This window comes from Epinephelus moara, chromosome 11, assembly GCF_006386435.1.
Source record: "Epinephelus moara isolate mb chromosome 11, YSFRI_EMoa_1.0, whole genome shotgun sequence".
Taxonomy (NCBI): domain Eukaryota; kingdom Metazoa; phylum Chordata; class Actinopteri; order Perciformes; family Serranidae; genus Epinephelus; species Epinephelus moara.
This window is the reverse complement of record NC_065516.1, coordinates 17,403,033-17,422,621: the sequence shown is the minus strand read 5'-3', so window position 1 is coordinate 17,422,621 and position 19,589 is coordinate 17,403,033. Positions and strand designations below refer to the sequence as shown.

The 19,589-nt window shown below is 42.2% G+C and overlaps 1 protein-coding gene across 16 annotated transcripts in view; it reads left to right on the top strand.

Annotated features, from left to right (window-relative positions):
• Positions 1–19,589, top strand: part of si:ch211-285f17.1 (sickle tail protein homolog) — a 145,165-nt gene that overhangs the window by 115,196 nt on the left and 10,380 nt on the right. For 15 of the 16 annotated variants that reach the window (XM_050056198.1, XM_050056193.1, XM_050056195.1 and 12 more), the window contains 8 exons: positions 1,948–2,146; positions 3,195–3,288; positions 8,603–9,450; positions 11,830–11,934; positions 12,473–12,522; positions 16,108–16,247; positions 16,368–16,543; positions 19,099–19,229. In XM_050056198.1, coding sequence (XP_049912155.1) covers positions 1,948–2,146; positions 3,195–3,288; positions 8,603–9,450; positions 11,830–11,934; positions 12,473–12,522; positions 16,108–16,247; positions 16,368–16,543; positions 19,099–19,229 — 1,743 coding nt within the window. The remainder of the gene's footprint in view (positions 1–1,947; positions 2,147–3,194; positions 3,289–8,602; positions 9,451–11,829; positions 11,935–12,472; positions 12,523–16,107; positions 16,248–16,367; positions 16,544–19,098; positions 19,230–19,589) is intronic. The other variant, XM_050056194.1, reaches the window with a different exon arrangement.

Genomic DNA, 19,589 nt, shown 5'->3' with positions numbered 1-19,589 from the left:
CACAGCCCTGCCTCTGCCCCCAATTCGTGCCCCTACTCACTTTCTAAATATCAAGTGATTTGTCTGGAATATACAGCATGCTGCTCTTGAACATGTGTAACATGAACAGGAGCAGAGTGGTATGTTTAGTACAGTGCCACATGTCTTATTAGTTTGCTACTGAAAATATATCAGGACACCATAGGCCACAGAAAGTTTTTTTATGATCAGTTCAAAGGCTTTGTTTTCCTTTGGGCAACAATTGAGGGTAAGCATTCGTTCTGAAGCCTAATTCAAGAGTTAAAAAAAGAACTCTCCGAACCCACAAATGGGGACTTTGAAGGACAGTTTACCATCCACATATTACAAGACTGAAGATGATGAAAGTGTTTTTCGACGTCAGCTGCTAGGGTTTAATGGTATAAATGGTACACCAGTGTATAAATAGAGAAATGGACTTTTGCTCATGTAAATCTGGACAAGTTCAGGCACTGAGCGGCCATGATCAGACAATGTGATGCAGGCAAGATGCCAACTGTGTTTTCCCAGGTCAGGAATGGCACAGGAAAAAGTGATTTTGTGTGAGGTCATGCATTGAAGGTTGTTTGGGGCTTACTCAAACTGCAGTAAATATGCATTTATATTTGACCAGCTCTGTCTTTGCAAAGTTTTCTCTTCATACATTAATTCAAAAAGTTGAAAATTTGCTGAAAAAGGTCGAATTTCAGATACTGAACAACTTTTACTGAGTACATTCTCAGCATTGCTAAGTAAATACTTCAGGGAAGGTTCACCCCTAAGCCAAAAAATACATATTTTTCCTCTTACCTGTAGTGCTATTTATCTGTCTCAGTGGTTCTGCTGTGAGTTGCAGAGTGTTAGAGCTATTGACTGTAGAGATGTCTGACTTCTCCTGAATATAATGGAACTAGATGGCACTCAGCTTGTGGTGTTCAAACTGGCAAAAAAAACATTTGAAAAATGTCTCTTTTCAGAAATCATGACCAGGTTATTCAAGATAATCCACAGACCTTGTTGTGAGCAGTTTAATACAGGAACTATTTTCTTTCGACCAAACTACATCCACCAACTGAAGGTTATGGCCAAAAGCAAAAAAGAAAAGGATTGCAGCTTCTCCTGTAATCGATTGTGTTAAATGGGCAGATAATGTCGTCTCATATCGACCACAGGCCTCTAATCGCATCATATCGAAATCGTATCATGGCAGACTATCGTGACAAAACCAGTGATTTACACTCCTACCAACCATGTCACCATGTGGAAGGAAGTGTGCATCTACTCATAGACGACAGGCTTGTGCTTATGACAGCGCAGGATGTAAACATTATTGGCGTCCTTCTCTGCTAAGCTGTAACATTAGCTAGCTCAGTGGTGCTAGGTGAGCTAGTAATAGTTGCACACTTTCTTCGGCACAATGATATGGTTGGCAGTTTTAGTTCTGTAGAAAGAAAATAGTTCCTACATGAAACTGCTCACAACAAGGTCTGTGGATTATCTTGAGTAATTGGTTCATCATTTCTGAAAAGAGACATTGCTGTTGAGTTTTTCGTATTTCTTTGGCGCTTTGAGCCCCACAAGCCGAGTGCCATCTAGTTCCATTATATTCAAGAGAAGGCAGACATCTCTACGGCCGATATCTCCAACACTTGGCAACTCACACCAAAAAAATCTAGACAGATAAACAGCACTACAGGAAAGAGGAAAAATATGTATTTTTGATTTCGGGTTGAACTGTTCCTGTAACTGATTAACACTAAAGGAGGACCAAACCTTTTTAGCATTCGAAAAACAGCAAGAGCACAATCTGTAAAAAACAAAACTGAAAGAATCACTGCTCCTGCAATCTGCAGAAATCAAAAGCCTGTCTGAGTCATAGGAAGCATTTTCATTAATTAAAAGAAGTTTGCTTTTGGCTCATCACCGCCCTCCCCCGCATTCTCTCCGCAGGTGTGCTGTACCTGCAATACGGGGATGAGACCAAACAGATCCGTATGCCTAATGAGATCACCAGCATCGACACTGTCAGAGCTCTGTTTGTTAGTGCCTTCCCACAGCAGCTCACCATGAAGATGTTGGAGTCGCCCAGCGTCGCCGTCTACGTCAAGGACGACATGAGAAATATGTACTACGAGCTCACTGATGTCAGGTAGATATTTGCTTTTGTGTAATAAACATGGATGCAGAATACATACTGGACAGCAAGCACTGTGTTTTGCCAGTCTAGGTTTAACAGGTCATTCAAGGATCACAATTCTTTTAGTCTTCCTCTGAAGGTCCTTTCCTTTTCCCCTCCCAGAGAACTTCCTGTCTGAACTCCCCCTGCACAGGAAGTGTCACAGTCCAGGAAAGCTTCTCGCTTCCTTTTTCCATCATGTTAAAACTCACTCGATAGAAAGTTATTTGGAGATGAAGCCCTTTGGCAAAATGTCTCCTATATACCCAAACAAACCGGAGAGCACTCATGAGAGTCTCGGATGACTTTCCTGCCTGTTGTCCTCTCTCCTCTGGTGAAAGTTTGACTCGAGAAAGTTTGAACACTGTGAGCTTTGTCTTTTTTTTTTTTTTACTTTTTGAGGCCTTTTTATGCGTTTTCACAGAGTAGTTTCCAAAGTATTGTGTACCGTGTATCATTTACAAGCGCACAAACACACATATACGAGCTCACTGCTGTTTCTTGCTCCATGTACCTTCCTGGTTTGGTATTCACCAGCGTGTCTTATCAATAATACAGCAGATTTTATGTGTCGCAGCGGTGTACAGCCTTTGTTCTAGTTGTTTTTCACAAAAAACATTACTCTTAAAGACACAAGCAGCTTTGCCCCCCTCTCTCCAGAGTTCCTGCTCTAGTGCCATGTGTACTTTGTGACTAATTTTTTATCAGGGTTGTAAAGAAATCCAGAGTCCAGGGTGCAACACCGTAGTGAGAGAGCGAGACCAGCAAAAGAAGGAGCGGATCTGCTCTCCGTTTATGCGGTCGCGCCACGTTTCAACACAGTAATAGCAGATGTTTTGATAGACTTTAGAGATTTAGAGGAAATGTCATATAACAGAGAACTGTCAGAGCCTCTGTCAGGGTATGTGCCCTTAGCGGGGCTGACGCAGAGGCTGAGATCCAGGCTGAGGCAGGATCGGCCGCTGTCTGACGGTGATATCTGGGCTGCCTGTTTACCACGGGATACCTCTTCCCCCTACAGGAACATCACAGATCACTCCTGCCTGAAGGTCTACCACAAAGACCCAGCACAGGCGTTCAGCCACGGGCCAAGACCTGCCAATGGCGATGCCAGGGTGAGTACTCCACTGACACAGATGCTAACAGCAGTGAAAATGATTGTCTTGTTAACAGCAGCAGCTGCAGGGAGACAGCCAGACTTGTTGCAGATAGAATAGTAAGCCCAGCCTCCAATTCTTCTCTTTCTTACATCCTGTTTGCAGTCAAGGGAAGGAATGTCCCCCTGCCTCATCTTAATCTGTTTAGAGGGGGTCTTTTATTGTTCTCCCAGGGGCCTGTGATTGGGCCTCGCCTGTACGCTCCACTGCAGCCTGCTTTAAGGACAATTGAACTCAAATCTCAGGACTATTTTCCTTATTCATTCTCCCCCCAATATCAGCTCTAATCTTTTTTCTCTTGTTCTGATTCCAGCATGTTTGTTTCCTGCTGATGTAACAAAACTAAAGCCCCAAAGAGCCCTTTCCTCAAATGTTCCGCCTCAAATCCGCCTCTTTAATCCGCCTGACCCTTTATCTAACCCGCTGCTCCTCTCTGCCTGCCGCAGATTTCCAGGCGGCGTCGCAGCGCCATTGTGATACTGCAAAAATTACATTAACCTTAGCCATAATCCCATTGCCACATACTGTATGTGTCACATGAGTGTAAAGTGAAATTGATAACGCTTAAAGGAATGATGAGGCAAACATGATGATGGTTTAAGAGGTCCCGGTTCAGATGGCGTGATGACTTTGAGGTGCTGCAGAAACTCTTTTTATTCTCCACTGCTGACAGGCGAGTTGCTCCGGCTGGCTTTCTGTGATGGGGTCCTTCAAGGGGAAGTGAACAAAAGACATCTGAGGAAAAAAAAGATGACAAAAAAAGATAGAACTGAAAAAGTGAAATGGGAATTTAATAGTGTAAATGGTTTAAGAGTGGGAAAGGTCGCAAGCTGGCCACAGCAGGAGAACATAAGTCGTGTGGAACAGCTTTTCATGTCTAGTTTTTTTGGTCTTTATTTATTTTTACAGAATTACCTATAAAACAACTCTGGCACATGCTGAATCAGCAGGGTTGAAAACATATAACTGGTACTGGATGACCTGAAATACTTAAAGCAAAGAGAAGCAAGGCAGCTGTACAAGGGCTCATGTGCAAACATTGTGAAATCTAGGCATGACGTAGAGATCTGCTGAAGAAGACTGTTGTCATGAATAGCTCTGTCACTGTTCAACCAGGTAGCAGTTGACACAGATACAAAGGGGTGGAGGCCAGGCTGGTGAATGGCACATGACGAGACATTTAAAAAAAAATGAGTCAGGTGACACTTGTTGCATTAATCCAAAAATATGTATTCTTATGGCTGCTCCTTTCCTACTAACATGTTGGCGAGTTTTAAGACACAGACATTGTATACTCCCGTTTTAAGCAGTGTCTCTATTCTTGGCAGCTGTAAATCTCAGACCGAAGATTTTTTATTTGCCTTTTAAAGATTGCTTGAAAAGGCAAAAAGGTCTTGTCAGCTTTTACCAACACCTTTTAATAATGAAATAGAAACCCTGGCACTCAAAGCAAAAGGGCAAATACTACAACTTAATGAGCTGTACACCTGTTCAAACACTTTTTCGAGAGGGTATACTTCACATCTGTTTGAGCTATTGAGTGTCCTCTTGTCTGGCATGCAAGATTCCCAGGCTACGGATCAGATTTAAAGTATCATCTGCAGTTCCCTCTGTTATTGATCTACGTTTCTGGCCATATAGAGCTGTCTCTGGTTATCAAAACAACCATCTTTTCTGTCAGTAATTGATTTAAGGTGGACAGATGTACGGGGTAACTGATAAGTAACTCAATACGCAGAAAAAGCAGCAGACTGTCAGAATAAAGAGGTATTATCCGGCTTTCGTAGCATTGCTTTTGTCATGTTTAATCGAATGAAAAAGCGGCAAATATGTTGAAATATTAATTATGTACGCGTGTAAGGGATCGTGCCCAAAGCAGCGCTTTGTATTCATTGAATAGTCAATAGTGGTTGTCAGAAGTGATGTTATGTACACATAGCTGGGGGAGATATTTTGTAAACAGAGGGTTCAGTCATTGGCTAACCTCTGATCTGCTATCCTCGGGGCAACCCACCTAATTTTGGTGTTTATCCAAAAATGACAAATTGAGCGTTCGTCTTGTTTTCTCACACAATTATCATAATTAGCAGGATGCTCCCATCTTCTTTTCAACACCATTATGTATACAGCAGCACCGTACATGCAGCCATACAGCCAGCTATTTAAATGTTGACACACTTCTTGCAAACTCGGCAGTTTGTGAATCAGTTTGGGAACCCTCTCCGAGGCGACTTTGTGCACTCCTACCAGACATGCTGCCCTGATTATTTGGAGCTTAAGAGCACGGTGGAAACAGAGAGAGAGAGTCCACGAGTCAAACTCAAACCAAATGTTTCTCGACACAGCCTCTCATTTGCCTGACATGGTCTTGTGTGTTTATTTTTCAAGCCTTTATCCCCCTGTTTTGTCTCAAGGCAGAAATGTGTGTATGTTCTGCAGACAAAAACAGACTGTCTTTATTAAGATGGTGTATTTTAAGGATATTTTATGAATTCTTAGTCTTCCAAAGGTGTAACATCTGTTTGGGATTGACAAGTGGTGCTTTTTGGCCTAAATTGTTCTTATGAGGCTGTGCTGGAATTGGCAATGTTGTTTAAGGCTCCAGAAAAATTCCTGTACAAGAGGGCAACTTTTCTTTTTATATGTGTAGGCACCTTGGGTAGTGAAAGTCATTAGGGTTTGATGATGGTCTGCAGGGGCTCTGTGCGTCTTAGATTTTCTATTATATGTTTTGTTGCCTGGTCAGACTTGTTGCTGCCATATTTATGGGGTGTGTGTGCTTTCACTGCCAACAAGTTTCTTTCTCTTTTTTTTTTCCTTTGTTATCACAGCCAAGCCTGAACCCTTTGTTACTTTACACTTTGAACAGTTGTTGTTATCCAGTCCGCACACACACACACATACACACCTGTTTCACTGTATTGTTCTCTTCGCTGTGTTAATCTGTATCAGCGCTGGTGGAAAAAAATAAATAAAAGCAACACAGTGTCACAAACTGTACCTGAAGTTTCGGAAAGAACTTTGCCCAAGATTTCGACTTGTCTTCTTATGTAGGTGTAACCTATGAGTCATAGCTTGAAGGAACAATTGCTTGTTTGTTTGACAGCGATAGAGGGTTAGACAGACAGAAAGATTAATTGGATTCAGCCCTGTATGAGACGCTCCCCATCTCTGTGTTACCATACCCAGCAGGAGATCATATATCCGCAGGGTTATATCACTGTTTACACACTATATTTCAGGCATGCTAGCTAGCACAGGGAAATGTTTACTTCTATGGGAAATGAACTCAAGCTTAAAATAAACTCAGGATACTGTCGTCATTCTTGTAGGTTGTGCCTTTATGAATTCACAAGTTTTGACTCACACTAGTCTGCTCCCATGATACACTGGCTGTAGTGAGACAATGTGACTTTCTGAACAATGGCCACTGTAGCCCCAAGTGACAATCACAGAATGACTGTAAATGATAAAACAGTCGCACAGTGGAATATAACAGTGACACAACTAGAGAAGAGCCAATAGTTATCAAACTGACCTTAATGTCAGTTACACAGGAATACAGTATCTTAAAGGGATAGTCCTGATTTTCTGGAGTAGGGTTGTATGAGTCACTTGTCCATGGAAAGTATATTACATACAGTAGATGTCAGTCGGCAAGCCTCCAGTTTGGAGAAGCAGGCTGGAGTTTAACATGGAAGCTCAACAATCTATTGCTTTGGAGGGGTCAGCAGCAGAACGTATTTTAGCCACCTAAAAAAATCAATATAAATGTATGTGTACACTATATTTAGGATATTTTCACTGCATTACCTTAATGACAGACAGTGATTTCCAATGGGAAAACTAAGCAGTTATATCACTTTCTTAAAAGCCAGACTCCATTGAGAAAAACAGTGATTTAACATTGCTGAACACGGGAGCTGCTGGTCCACCACTGCCATAAACAGTTATTTTGTTTGTGTTATTGTGTGACTTTAGAGTTTCAAAGGGTTAGTTCAGATTTACCAAAGTCACACGGTAACACAAACTAACTAACTGATCAAAGCAGCGGTAGACCAGCAGCTACCGTGTTCACCATGCTAAATTAAATGTTTTTCTTAATGGAGTCTGGTAGCTTTAACAAGAGCATAAATGTGGAACTAAAACATCAACGGCCTCTTCGTTGCAACAGGCTGTCTGATGGAAAGGTTAAGTGGTGAAAATACCCTTGATATAGCATACACTTAAAGTGATAATGATTTTTTTAGGTGGTTGAAATACATTTTGTTTCTGACCTTCATCCACTGCAGTGCATTGCTTAGCTTCTGTAAACTCCATGGCTTATTTCTCAGAATGTCTTATGTCTCCTTTAAAAAGCTACAGTCTCCATTTAAGTCTGGTGTCAATATGGAGGTCAAGGAAGTCATGCAAAGATTTGACAAAGCTGTCAAGACGTGATGAGACAATTGAAACTTGTCATACTTTAAACGGCGTGTGGCTCACCACAATAACCATATTTCCTTTTGCTTGTGCTCTCTTGTACCTATGAGACTTTCACCTCTTTGTTTGTACTTTTACCACCGACAGTCTGAGCGCTCATTCCCCTAACCTGAAAAGCCACTCTAGTTAAATGAGGTTAGGTTTATTGTATGTTAGCCTTCAATGGTCCTTTATGGGTGGTCGGGCCCGGATTAGCTGACTGTTTAAACAGACTATGCTAGACAGGTCTTGTTGAAAATTAACCATTTTGTAGCCTGAAGGTGCACGTGTAACCTCTTTTTAGAAAGCCTCAGTTTTATCTCCAAGAGAGTAATCACAGATTTGTTTAAAGTTGAAAAACAGTAGATTAATTCACCTTAAAATGACAGACTATCTATCCAGGAAATAGTGTTGTTTATGTATTGTAATATTGTTTTGTAGAAGCCTGTGGCATCTTACATCCAGGACTTGAAATGCTGCTCTGTGTACCTGGGGATAGTAGCCTTGCGAGTAACTATTTTCTGCCTCTGGAAGAACTGCTGACAGTCTGTTTTCTTTGAAAAGCAACAGTGTAAACTGAGTTGGATTAATGTTTTTGTTTCAAGGGCACTTCAGTCCAGAAATGCAGGATATATACAAAATAAACAGTAGCTGAAGCTCTCAAGCGGGCAGAAGTATGCAGTTTGGTTTATTGACCAATCCTGAAACTGAGTTTTCTTGTTTGAACTTTTTATGCATTATTTGAAGTAATGACCCATTTTTATGTTTGTTTTTGGATGATGAAATGTCTATGTCATTTGGTCTTTTACAGATGCACAGCGAGATGGTGCATGCCCCTCGGGATGGCCCGCACCCTCTGAGACAGCCCCCCATGGGTCCCCCACCACACCACCCCATGCCGGGAGCCCTTCCCCCGACCCCCCACTCTATGCCCCCATCCCCATCCAGAATCCCATTTGGCCCACGGCAGGGCTCTATACCTGGCAACGCCACTATCCCAAGGGACCGGCTGTCTAATGCCAACCCTCCGGCCCGCTCCATCTCACCCTGTCCCAGCGCCATTCTGGAGAGACGAGATGTGAAGCCAGATGGGGACATGGGTAATAAAAGCCACAGTCTATCCAGGGGAAATGAGGGGTTGTATGCAGACCCGTACTTGCTCCAAGAGGGAAGAATGACCATAGCTACTGCCCACGGGCCACACCCCAACCCTGGGCTTGATGGTCCAGATCATGGCATGGCAGGATTTCACCGCGCCTCCATCCGCTCCACAAGCTCTTACGGCGGGCCCAGCCCCACGGACACTATAGATCACCCCTCTCTGTACAGGCAGAAGTCCAGAAACAGCCAGCTGCCTACTTTGGGCTCCAAGACTCCTCCTCCATCCCCTCACCGGATGGCTGAGGTGCGGATGATTGACATCCATGGCGGGCCTCCTCACGGTGGTCCTCCTCACGGCGTGCCACCTCACGGCGTGCCACCTCACGGTGTGCCACCTCATGGTGTTCCCATGGAGAGGAGCTCACCTGTGCGCCAGTCCTTCAGGAAGGAGGACGTGGCAGGGACCAAGCCCCGGAACAACATGGGATCACCTGTAGTTTCAGACCTCCAGGGTCACCTCCAGGGGCCCATCCCAGCTGCCGCTGATCATCAGACACGGTAAGCACCAGTGGGCTGGTGGGATTGTAAAAAATTAGGATTAAGACATTGCATGGGAGCATGGACTAACTCTGCATCCCAGTTTCACCCTAACTGTGAGCTGCTGATTTTCAATCCCTGGCTCTGACTGTTCCATCATCCATGACTGAAGGCGAGAATATAACCCACCCTGTCACTGTCTTGAGCATCAAAATCTGCACATTAAGAACAGCAGACTAATGCACATGTTTATGCATCGGTTTGGTTTGTGTATATAACCACTTCTGCTTATCTGAGCATTGTTTTCACTGTCTCTATTCAAACGTTGGAGCTGACAGTGTTGATTTTTACAGAGTGTATATACCCACACAAAGCTACCATCACTGAAACAGTATAGTATCTGGAGACCCCGCTAAGCCACTGTATATTATTTCTGTTACTCTGTGACTATTGTTCTAACAACAAACCCTCTGCAGAGTCTATTCAGTTTGGATAATCCAGCAGACATTTTGGTACCTGGGTTAGATTTGTCCACTCTGACTGAGAGCACATAAACAAAGAAAGAGGGATGCTTGCCACTTAGCCAGGCAAACGTGGTTTCATTAAAAGGCAGGTTACGGAGGCTATGTGCATACCTTGAAAAACCAAAGAAAATATTGACCAGGTTGAAAAAGTGTTTTAAATGGCCCAATCAGTCAAACAGATCAGTCTGGACCACCTGGAGAGCCCAAAACCCCCCATTAGAAATGCCCTGGGAAAAGAGTGTTGGAATTTGAATGGGAAAGTACAGTACTTAACTTTCAAAATAAACAGAGCCCCAACACTCAGCGCTCTCTAGCTGTCATAGAATTTATTCATGTAAAATATGATGTATGACACTGAGGTTAGGCATTGTGTTCTCATAGACCCAGGGGTGTGGACTGGAGTCACATGACATGGACTCCACTCAGACGAGAGTCACAGATTTGATGACCTTATACTCAACTTGATAAAATCAAAAAAGACTTGCAACTCGACTTGGACTTAACACCAATGACTTGTGACGCTTGAACCTCCTGTTAAGTCCAAAGATCAAAATGTAGCCTTTCATTTAAAAAGTGTGGCAGAAATCCTATTGTTCTGTGAATCAACTAACATCTACGCTGCTCGTTCCCAGCAAGCTGACACTTTCCTAGATCTACTTAGTTTGGATCAGTCCGGCAGCATCCTATCAAGTTGCAGGAGAGAACCACTAGGAACTAACATTGCAATACAAATAGTAATAGTAAAATGGACTGCAGTTGTATAGCACTTTTCTAATCTTCTGACCACTCAAAGCACTTTTACACTACGTAACACATTCACCCATTCACACACATTCACACAGTGGTGGCCAAGGCTACCATACAAGGTGCCACCTGCTACTCAGTAACCATTCACACGCACTCAAACACCAATGGAACAGACATTAGAAGCAATTTGAGGTTCAGTATCTTGCCCAAAGATGCTTCGACATGCAGACTGGAGGAGCCATGGATCAAACCCACTGATCTTCTGATTAGTGGATGACCTGCTCTACCTTCTGAGCTACTGCCACCCCTATGGCATTACATTTGCTTAAGGACTCAAAACTCAAAGACTTGACTTGGGACTTGTCTGTCTTGACTTAGTTCTTTACTCTGAACTTGAGTGCAAAGACTTGATACTTATCTGTGACTTGAAAAACAATGACTTGGCCCCACGTCTGCATAGACCTTGTGTCCTTCTATTGTCTTATAGCACAGTCAAAACCACCTCCTGTCCCACACTGTGTCCTCAGCTGGCCCCATATCCTTCCTCAAGATAAATGATGACATCTGAAAACAAAAGTTGTTCTCTTTTCCAACCTCAAGGCTTACCAAGTAATCTTGGTGTAAGGTCCCTCTATTCACCCCTCTGGTGTTTGGCTTTTCTTAAGGCAGCGTCATTTTCGAATTGTCCTTTCATTCTCTCATGAGCAGCCACCGCTTGTGAGACACTCTTGTTTTATTTAAAAACCAATATGACTTGAACACCCTCGGTCTCAACCTCAGGGTTCCTTTTCTTCCTTCCTGAGTCGTCCATCTTGTTTATTCCATTTGAACTCAAGCTTTTTCTTTTTGTGGAAACACTGAGTCAAATGTTGTTGCACTGTGTGTGAAACTATCCATTTGACCAGATTCAATAATTACTGAGGACATAATTGAAAATCAATTGCAAAAAAAAAATCCACTGTGCAATCCCATGAAATAACACAATGATTCATGATGAGGTAATTAAAAACAATTGATTATTCTGTTACAGCCCTCCCGTTTTCTTTCAGAGCTAATATTTGCTCTAGTGGCAGCTGTAATATCCAATAGGCCTCGGTGTTGAAAGTAGAATTTTTTGATGTTTCTGCAGAGTGCGAATGAAGGCTATGGAGCAACAGATTGCCAGCTTGACTGGTCTTGTTCAGCATGCACTTTTAAAGGAGCCAAACTCTAGTGGTACCAAGGAGCTACTAAGGTAAGCAATCACAATATAGGAAAGAGTGAGGCATCAGGGGAGATGGAGTCTCAAATGAAAAGCCTGGCTATCCAGCCAGAGCGGGAAAGATAAAGTATCCCCCTCTATAATGGCCATATCGAACACTTAGGTTAAATAGCATCTGTAGAAGAGGAAATAGGTTTGACTGTGAATCTGATATGGAAGTCATTTGCTCTCTAGATAAATGGCCACTGTGTAAGGTTTATCTGGCTGCATTTCAACTCTTTGCATTTTGATCATCTCTGTGGAGACCTTGTGTTAATGTTTGCTTGACAGTTTAAGTGTAAAAGCTCTGTGACTGCAGTGAATTAGTATGTTTTGGTGCCATGTTGAACACAGATGAAGCTTGTTAACATCATTAACATCATTTTAACCTCTCTGGTTTGTCAGTCTTTCCCATCATACTTTGGTGCATTGTTTGTTCTTACTAATACAGACCTAAATATCTAAAGTGCCCCAAATCCTGATTTTTTTTGTAACCAAAATCCTACACTAATGAATTTTTCTCTGGCTGCAGTGAGAGACCACCGAAGACATCATCTCCAGCCCACAGTGCACATAGCTCAGGTTAGTATTATTGATATTCTGTTCTATTATATTAACGTTTTTTTGCTTCTGCACCAGTGATGGACACAGCTGGAGGCATTATGTTTTCAGGTTGTACGTCCCATTCTTGTGAACGAAATATCTCATGATTGCCTGAAGGGATTTTGTTCAAATTTGATGAACTGATTAGATTTTGGCGGTCATAGATAAGAGGTCAAGGTCGCTGTGACCTTGTCTGTCCCATTCTCATGAATGCAATATCTTCAAATTTTGCATAAACATCCACTTTTAGTCAAGGATAAGGATATGTATTAGATTTTGCTGGTCAAGGCCACTGTGACCTTGCATTTGTCTTATTATGTGAGTGTGATATCTTAAAATACCCTGAGGAGATTTCTTCAAATTTGGTACAAGCGTCATCTTCGAGTCAAGGACGATATGTTTAGACTTTGGTGGTCAAAGTGTAAGGTCACTGTAACCTGTCGGTGTGACCTCCTTCGCTGCATTCCTGAGAATGTGGTATCTCAAGAAAGCCTTGAGAAATGTTTTTCAAATTTGGCACAAACGTCCCCTTGGACTCAAGATTGAACTGATTAGAATTTGGTGGTCAAAGGTTGAGGTTATTTTAACCTTTAACCAGCATGTTTTTGGCTGTAACTCATAAATTTACATGCTAATTATGACAAATGTTCACTCAAAGTCTAATAGGATAAAATGGTGACATGATGACATTTAATATCAAAAATGTCAGAAGTCAACTTTACTGTAACATCACACAACCATTTTCTGGAACAGAAGGGGTGATATAAGTCAGATACTAAATTGATGGCTGTGGTGATTGTATAGGTCGTCTGTGCTGCTGAGTTGAAGATGCGTTTGAAGCATCCATGTTTTGATAGACCTGGAAGCAAACTGTAACTGCAATTTAACTGGTTCGCAGAGGCAAACAACAGTGAGGCAGTAATTCTAGATTTTTCTCTAAGAAGATTTAGCGCCATAATGTCTTGTGCAGACAAGCCCACACATCAGTGTCAGTCAACAGTCTGCAATGAGCAGTGCTGGAGGGAGGGAAAACAAAGTCGGGCTTCTTTGCTTGTCATCAGTTCATATTTCCTTACAATCCTTCTCCCCGCACACTCAGTTTAATAGGAGATAAGAGACTAGAGCCAGCAGAACTAACACAAGCTCCTCAAAGTACTACTTAAAACAAGATGCTATTGCTTCTCAAGCCTGCCAAGATGATACAGCAATTCAGTCTCAGCTCTGTAGCAGTCTGTGGCCAGAAGTTGTTTGATTAAAAAAAAAAGATCTGCAACCTCACAACATTATTTATGTGTCTTGAGAGCTAATCTCATGTCTCGTGACACATTTCATATGTAGCTTTTGTGGGATTTACTTGTCATGTTGTGCTTGAGCAAATCTCCAAAACATCAGAAAAGTTGCAGTGCAGGCTTTGATTTCATCAGAGGACCTCTGCATCAAATATGATAAATCATCGGCACTTTTTTTTGCCATTCTTTAAATGCTTCTTTATTGCCACCACACAGCCTGCACTTCTTTTGATGGACATCGTGTCCCCAAGGCCCAAAACACAACCAGCAGTGTACATTGTAACCTGCACATCAGGTTTAGGCAGCTGTCAGGTAGTAAGTAAAGAATATATTGTGAACAGAGTTTTGGGGATTACCAAGACAAAAGATTTTTCTTTTACTGCCCCAACAAAGGGTGAGTTTCTGTGACAAAGGAGTTTAGAGTGCACTGAACATTTCCTGACCTGTTGCATAACTCACAGACAGAGACACTACTTTCTTTAATGGACCTTGTGTGTCTGAGGTTGAAGGATTGGTTCTTCCAAACTGCAAAACAAATATTTTATCACTTACCTCTAGTGATACCTAGCCAAGCACATAGTTTTGGTTTTATTTGCCCACACTTTGAGATATTCCTCTGTGAGATTTCTGCCTCAAACCAGTACAATGGAAGTGAATTTAATTTCATGTGTGGTGCTCACAGCATTGAAAAATGAAGTCTAATATTCAACCCACTCCAAGGAAACATGGATTAAATCAATTTTTTAAAGGAGCTGCATATGATATTTAGGGCACCTTTGTAATTTAATGTCTGAGCCTGGATCATTTGCACATGTTCTCAACACGGAGGTGACTAATCTGGCTGCTAGGAGCTAATGTTGCTAACAGCAGGAACAGTACTGACAGAGCTAACAGTGTTAACCTGGGGAGGGGATCAGAAGATGGATATTATGCTTTTGCGATGCCGTCCATGTCATCAGCTGTAACTGCACATAACTGCTGTACGAGCACAGTGCAGAATGGTAGTGATTAGCTAGCCATTGGGATACACCTCGGATGTGTAAAAAGAACCTCCAATGAAAGTTGCCTAGTGGCGTAATAACCTAAAAAAATTCAACTTAGTGAGTGTAAATTCACCCGTATCTCGACATCATTGGGCCCAAAAAGGCAAGGGCACTAGAGACTTTTGTCGCCCGAGTGGCTTATTTCCTGTTTAGTCCTGTGCTAACTTGAAAGGGAATAAAATGATTTAATCATGCGGCTTTTCTAGACTCTCAAAATGTTAGCAGACCAAATCGGGATCAAATCCCGATGGTAAAAGAAATCATTTTGCAGGGGTATGACGCTCAAAAAATGTATCCACTCATTTACAGACGTCTTTTTCACAATGTACGTTTATGGGGAAAAGTCATTTTGGGTCCAGTGGCATCACGTGACGAACCCAGACGTTGAAATTCAATGGTTTGGCCTCTATTTCAAGTTAGTTTCAAAGCCCAGCAATGTTCTTGGGGGGTTAAACACACATGGACTCATGTCTAACATGCACGAGCAGCTGGACAGTCTACCACAACAAAGAACAGAGAAGCTCAGATTACAACACCCAGCGAGGTAGAGCGACTTCATCCTCTGTTCAGGACGCATTACTCCTCTATATCTTCACAAAGCAAGTAGTGGTTCGCTGCTATATGAATGCTCTGGATGTCTTATACAGAACCTTTTACCGATATGAAATGGACTCCCTCGGATGACCAACCTCTGTTTTTAGATGTGCAATGAAAAAAGGTCATTAGAGTCAAAACTCATGCTGGAGTTTTCGATAGGTTTGAATTACATCCCTGTTGTTGTTGGCCATTTAGGGATGCTCACCCAAACCACAAATATTACCTCCCTTGGTTTCCATGGTTTCAACCTCTTCTCCATCTCTAGTGGTGGCTGAAATTCCGAAATTTCAGAGGTGCAGCCAGTATGTGTGCCAGTATATGTGTGCTTATTGTGGAGGCAAGAGACAGCCACAGAGAGTTCAGGCTATGAAGCATTAGAAACATTAAGACAGAGCAGTGTGTTGCCAGGGAAAATGTGTTTGCAGACATGTACAACCAACCAATAATAACCAATAATTTGTCGTGTGAAGTCAGACATCATGACAGAGTGAGGGTTTGGAAAAGAAGTCTCTCTACTTGCCCTGAGGGAAGAACTGAGTTTGTACTTTTATGTGCCTTTTGCAAAGTTTCAAGTGTAATTTCTACTGTATTATTTAGTTAACATTCTCAAGCTATAACTTGATTTTTTTTTACAGGTGGTTCACCAGTCATGGCTCCCAAAAGCAGCACAGTCCCATCAGACAAGGGCCCAGTTTCTCTCAAAGTCAACCTCCTGCAGTTCAGAAAGAATGTCTCTGACCTCAGGATGCAACTCCATCAGATGAGACAGCTGCAGGTGAGACCTCTGTCGTCTTTTAATTAGTTTTGAGTGTGTTGGTATCCACTACGGCTTTGTATGCTGGCCTGCTAGTTCAGGTCATCTAATATCTCATTCCCGCTGTGTGCATCTCCTCAGCTTCAGAACCAGGAGGCATTACGAGTCCAGCTGAAGCGGGCAGAGCAGGAAATCAGTGTAAAGCTTGCAGAGGCCATGCGGGGTGTCGAGGACCCCGTGCAGAGGCAGAGAGCTTTGGTAGAAGAGGACAGGCACAAGTACTTGGGTCTGGAGGAGCATGTCCTCACACAACTCGGGTAAGGCTGCTCACAGTTCACTCATTCACTTCCATAACAGGTGCTGTTTTTCATATAGTCTGAAACAGATAGATAAGGTTGTTTGCATTCATTACTGAATGTTTGTTGTTGTAATTAATAGAGACGATTTAGTGCACACCCATGCAGCTCTAGTCAAGGTGTTTCTATTTATAGGAAATCCCCAAAAGGCTTCATTTTTATCAGCTTACCTGGGCTATTCACTCCTAAACTCTTTGACGAGCCAACGCCCTCTAAATTACAGCTCACAGGTTTATACAGGCAAGAGTGCCTGCCTCTCAGAGACAGCCAACTAGAACAATGGACCCAACTGTGTAGAAGCTACCCTGCTTCTTCTTCTAATTCACTTGCTGCATCTTGCCAACAGGGAGCAGTAATTATATCTTTTTTTTTATTTGGATGTTTACAGGCAAGGTTAAACTGTGTTGTCTTGCTAGGCAGTGGTTAACATATGCTCCAATAAACAACGATATCAGCTCATGGAGACTGAGAAGTGAGCAGAAGGAAGTCAGTGGATTAAGCTCGCTGTTACCCTTGGTATTCAGCCAGTTGTGAGTCAGCAAAACACGGCAGCTGGCTCTTTAAATAAGGCTTGGTAATTAGGGTTGCTTGGCTTTAAGACCAGCGGGAGAATGTGGTGTGAAAACCACTGCCCTCTCAAGAGGAGAATTAAATCTATCATGACCAAAAAGGGTACATTTTGTTTCATTTTATGCCTCTGTGGCAACAAAAAAGGCCCAGTACTTTAAATTATGAAACTGGTACTACATAAAATAGTTTGCCAGTAGTCACATGCTTGTGATCCCATACTGTAAGTCTCAGTTGATGGCAGTGATTTACAGTATAAGGAAGAGAAAATGAAAAGCACATGATGATCCCTTGAGCTAATGCTGTCTTAAGTACTTGATGAGGGTATTTGTGTGGGTGGCGCCCCAAGCGGTGGCCATGAACTCCCTTAAAAAGTTGCTGGCGCCCCAAGTGCCCATCTTGGTGTGTTGTTTTTAAATGTAGTAAGTAAGTACAATCATGCCTGCCTGTCTTTTGACTCACTGCCAGCCAGGCAGCATCTCTCATGTGGGGCTGTTTGTACTTTTTCATGGTCAATGTCAGGACAATATTGGTTGGTTAACCACAGCAACAATCGATGTCTCCTCCACACATATTTCTTTGCTATTGTTTGAGGCTGCAACTTTGCCAATGCGGTCCAAGTTGACCAAAGTTGAACTCCGCGCAGTGCGAAGATGCGGATTTGCTCTGCTACAGAAAGCGAATGTTTTATCCGCCCATTTGCTTATATTGAAGAGAAGTGCAAATGTAAATTTAGCTCGTGTGCGGCTTCACACTAAAGCTTTATGCTGAACAACAAGCTTATTTAAAGAACAATGAACTATCTAACACATACAGATACACAACTCAAATGATACCTGTGCCAGCATTAGTCTGTGCACAACAGATAATTAGTAACATTAACTGTAAAATAAGAAACCTAAAATTTTTGGTGGCCCCACCTAGCCACCCCTGTGAAAATTTTCTGGGGGCGCAACTGTCTGTGAAGGCTGCCTCTTATACTCTGGCACACAGAGATGTAAATTATGGTGACATATTGTATTTGTTTTTGTCTGCGGGAGGCTCGATTAAAAAAGTCAAATCTGTTTCCTTTGTCCTCAGCTGGAATTTCCCATCATCATTCCCATTACCAACAGGCCTTGGCATAGCAGGGCATTTAACACACTGTCTCCTTATTACCTCTCCCACTCCCTTCAGGGGAGTTCTATGAAAGAGTGTTTCTCAGGGGTACCTGGCCACAATGAAACACCATTTTAGTCCCTCTCATGCAATCCAACACGGCACACAATGTTATCATTCGGCACATTTCCCCCCGGAGTAGCCATTTTTCTCGAGCACTCGGGTGGCTGTGAGGCAGCGTGCTGTGTGTTCTATGTGAGGAAGTGCTCTCGTACAAATAAGCACTCACTGAGAGTGTAAACATTTGTGGTTTTTGATGACTATCTAGACTAAGCAATCTGATGTAGAGAGGAAAGTGAAGTGCCAAGTGGGAATATTTGCCCGTGTTAATCACTGGACATATCTTTACATATGATCTAATTTCTTCTTCTTATTTTTTTATTTTTTTTTTTTTTTATGAATCATGTCCCAAAGTTTGCCCTCACCTTACCCAACCCTTATCACTGTGTGATCTTTAAGATAAATGATTGTCTCCTGCCCCCTGGTGTCTGTTAAGAGTAAATAAAATATTGATAGTAGTATGAAAATACTTTATCAAATTGTGCCCAAGTAGATACATATCAGTGTAACAGAAACAAAAATAGTCCCTGGAGTGAAATTACATACATACTTTAAAACATATAATCATGAGTTTATATTATTTTTCAGTTCCACCATTGAGCATATTGTATTTACTTCAAACTTAGTTCAATATTCTGTGTACTGACCAATTGTTGTTGGAAAACTGGATTCTCTCTCTCAGCTCTCAGTGTTTTATCCTTTTCATGGTGCATTTTTTTTTGCCTCTGCAGTGAGCTGGAGCAGTATGTAGGCTCTCTGCAGAAAGACTCCGCAGCAACACACAGAGTAGTGACCCTGAAAGACGTGGAGGAGGGAGCGGTGACTCTGAGGAAGGTGGGAGAGTCTCTGGCAGGGCTCAAAGGTAAGACAGCAGATGATATTCCTACTACTGGGCTCAGTATCGTGTGTAGCCCTCTGGCCTCTTGTTAAATGAAGGATATAAGATTTTGTGGGCTGTATTACAATATCAGTATGTATCATGACATGTTAAAAATACACAGTAAAATAGTTAAAGTGAGGATCAATGTATTAAAACTGCGGTCCACTATTTTGGTTTACATGAGCTTGTGTAAAACAAAGACTTTAATTACTAAAGTTTTATATATTTTAATCATGGATATTTGAGAACAGTGTCACAAGCAGATCATATCACGTCTGCCAAAATTTGATAAGTGACATCATTAAATTGTTGCCCAGCCCTTTAAGCCAGTCATGTGGTTTA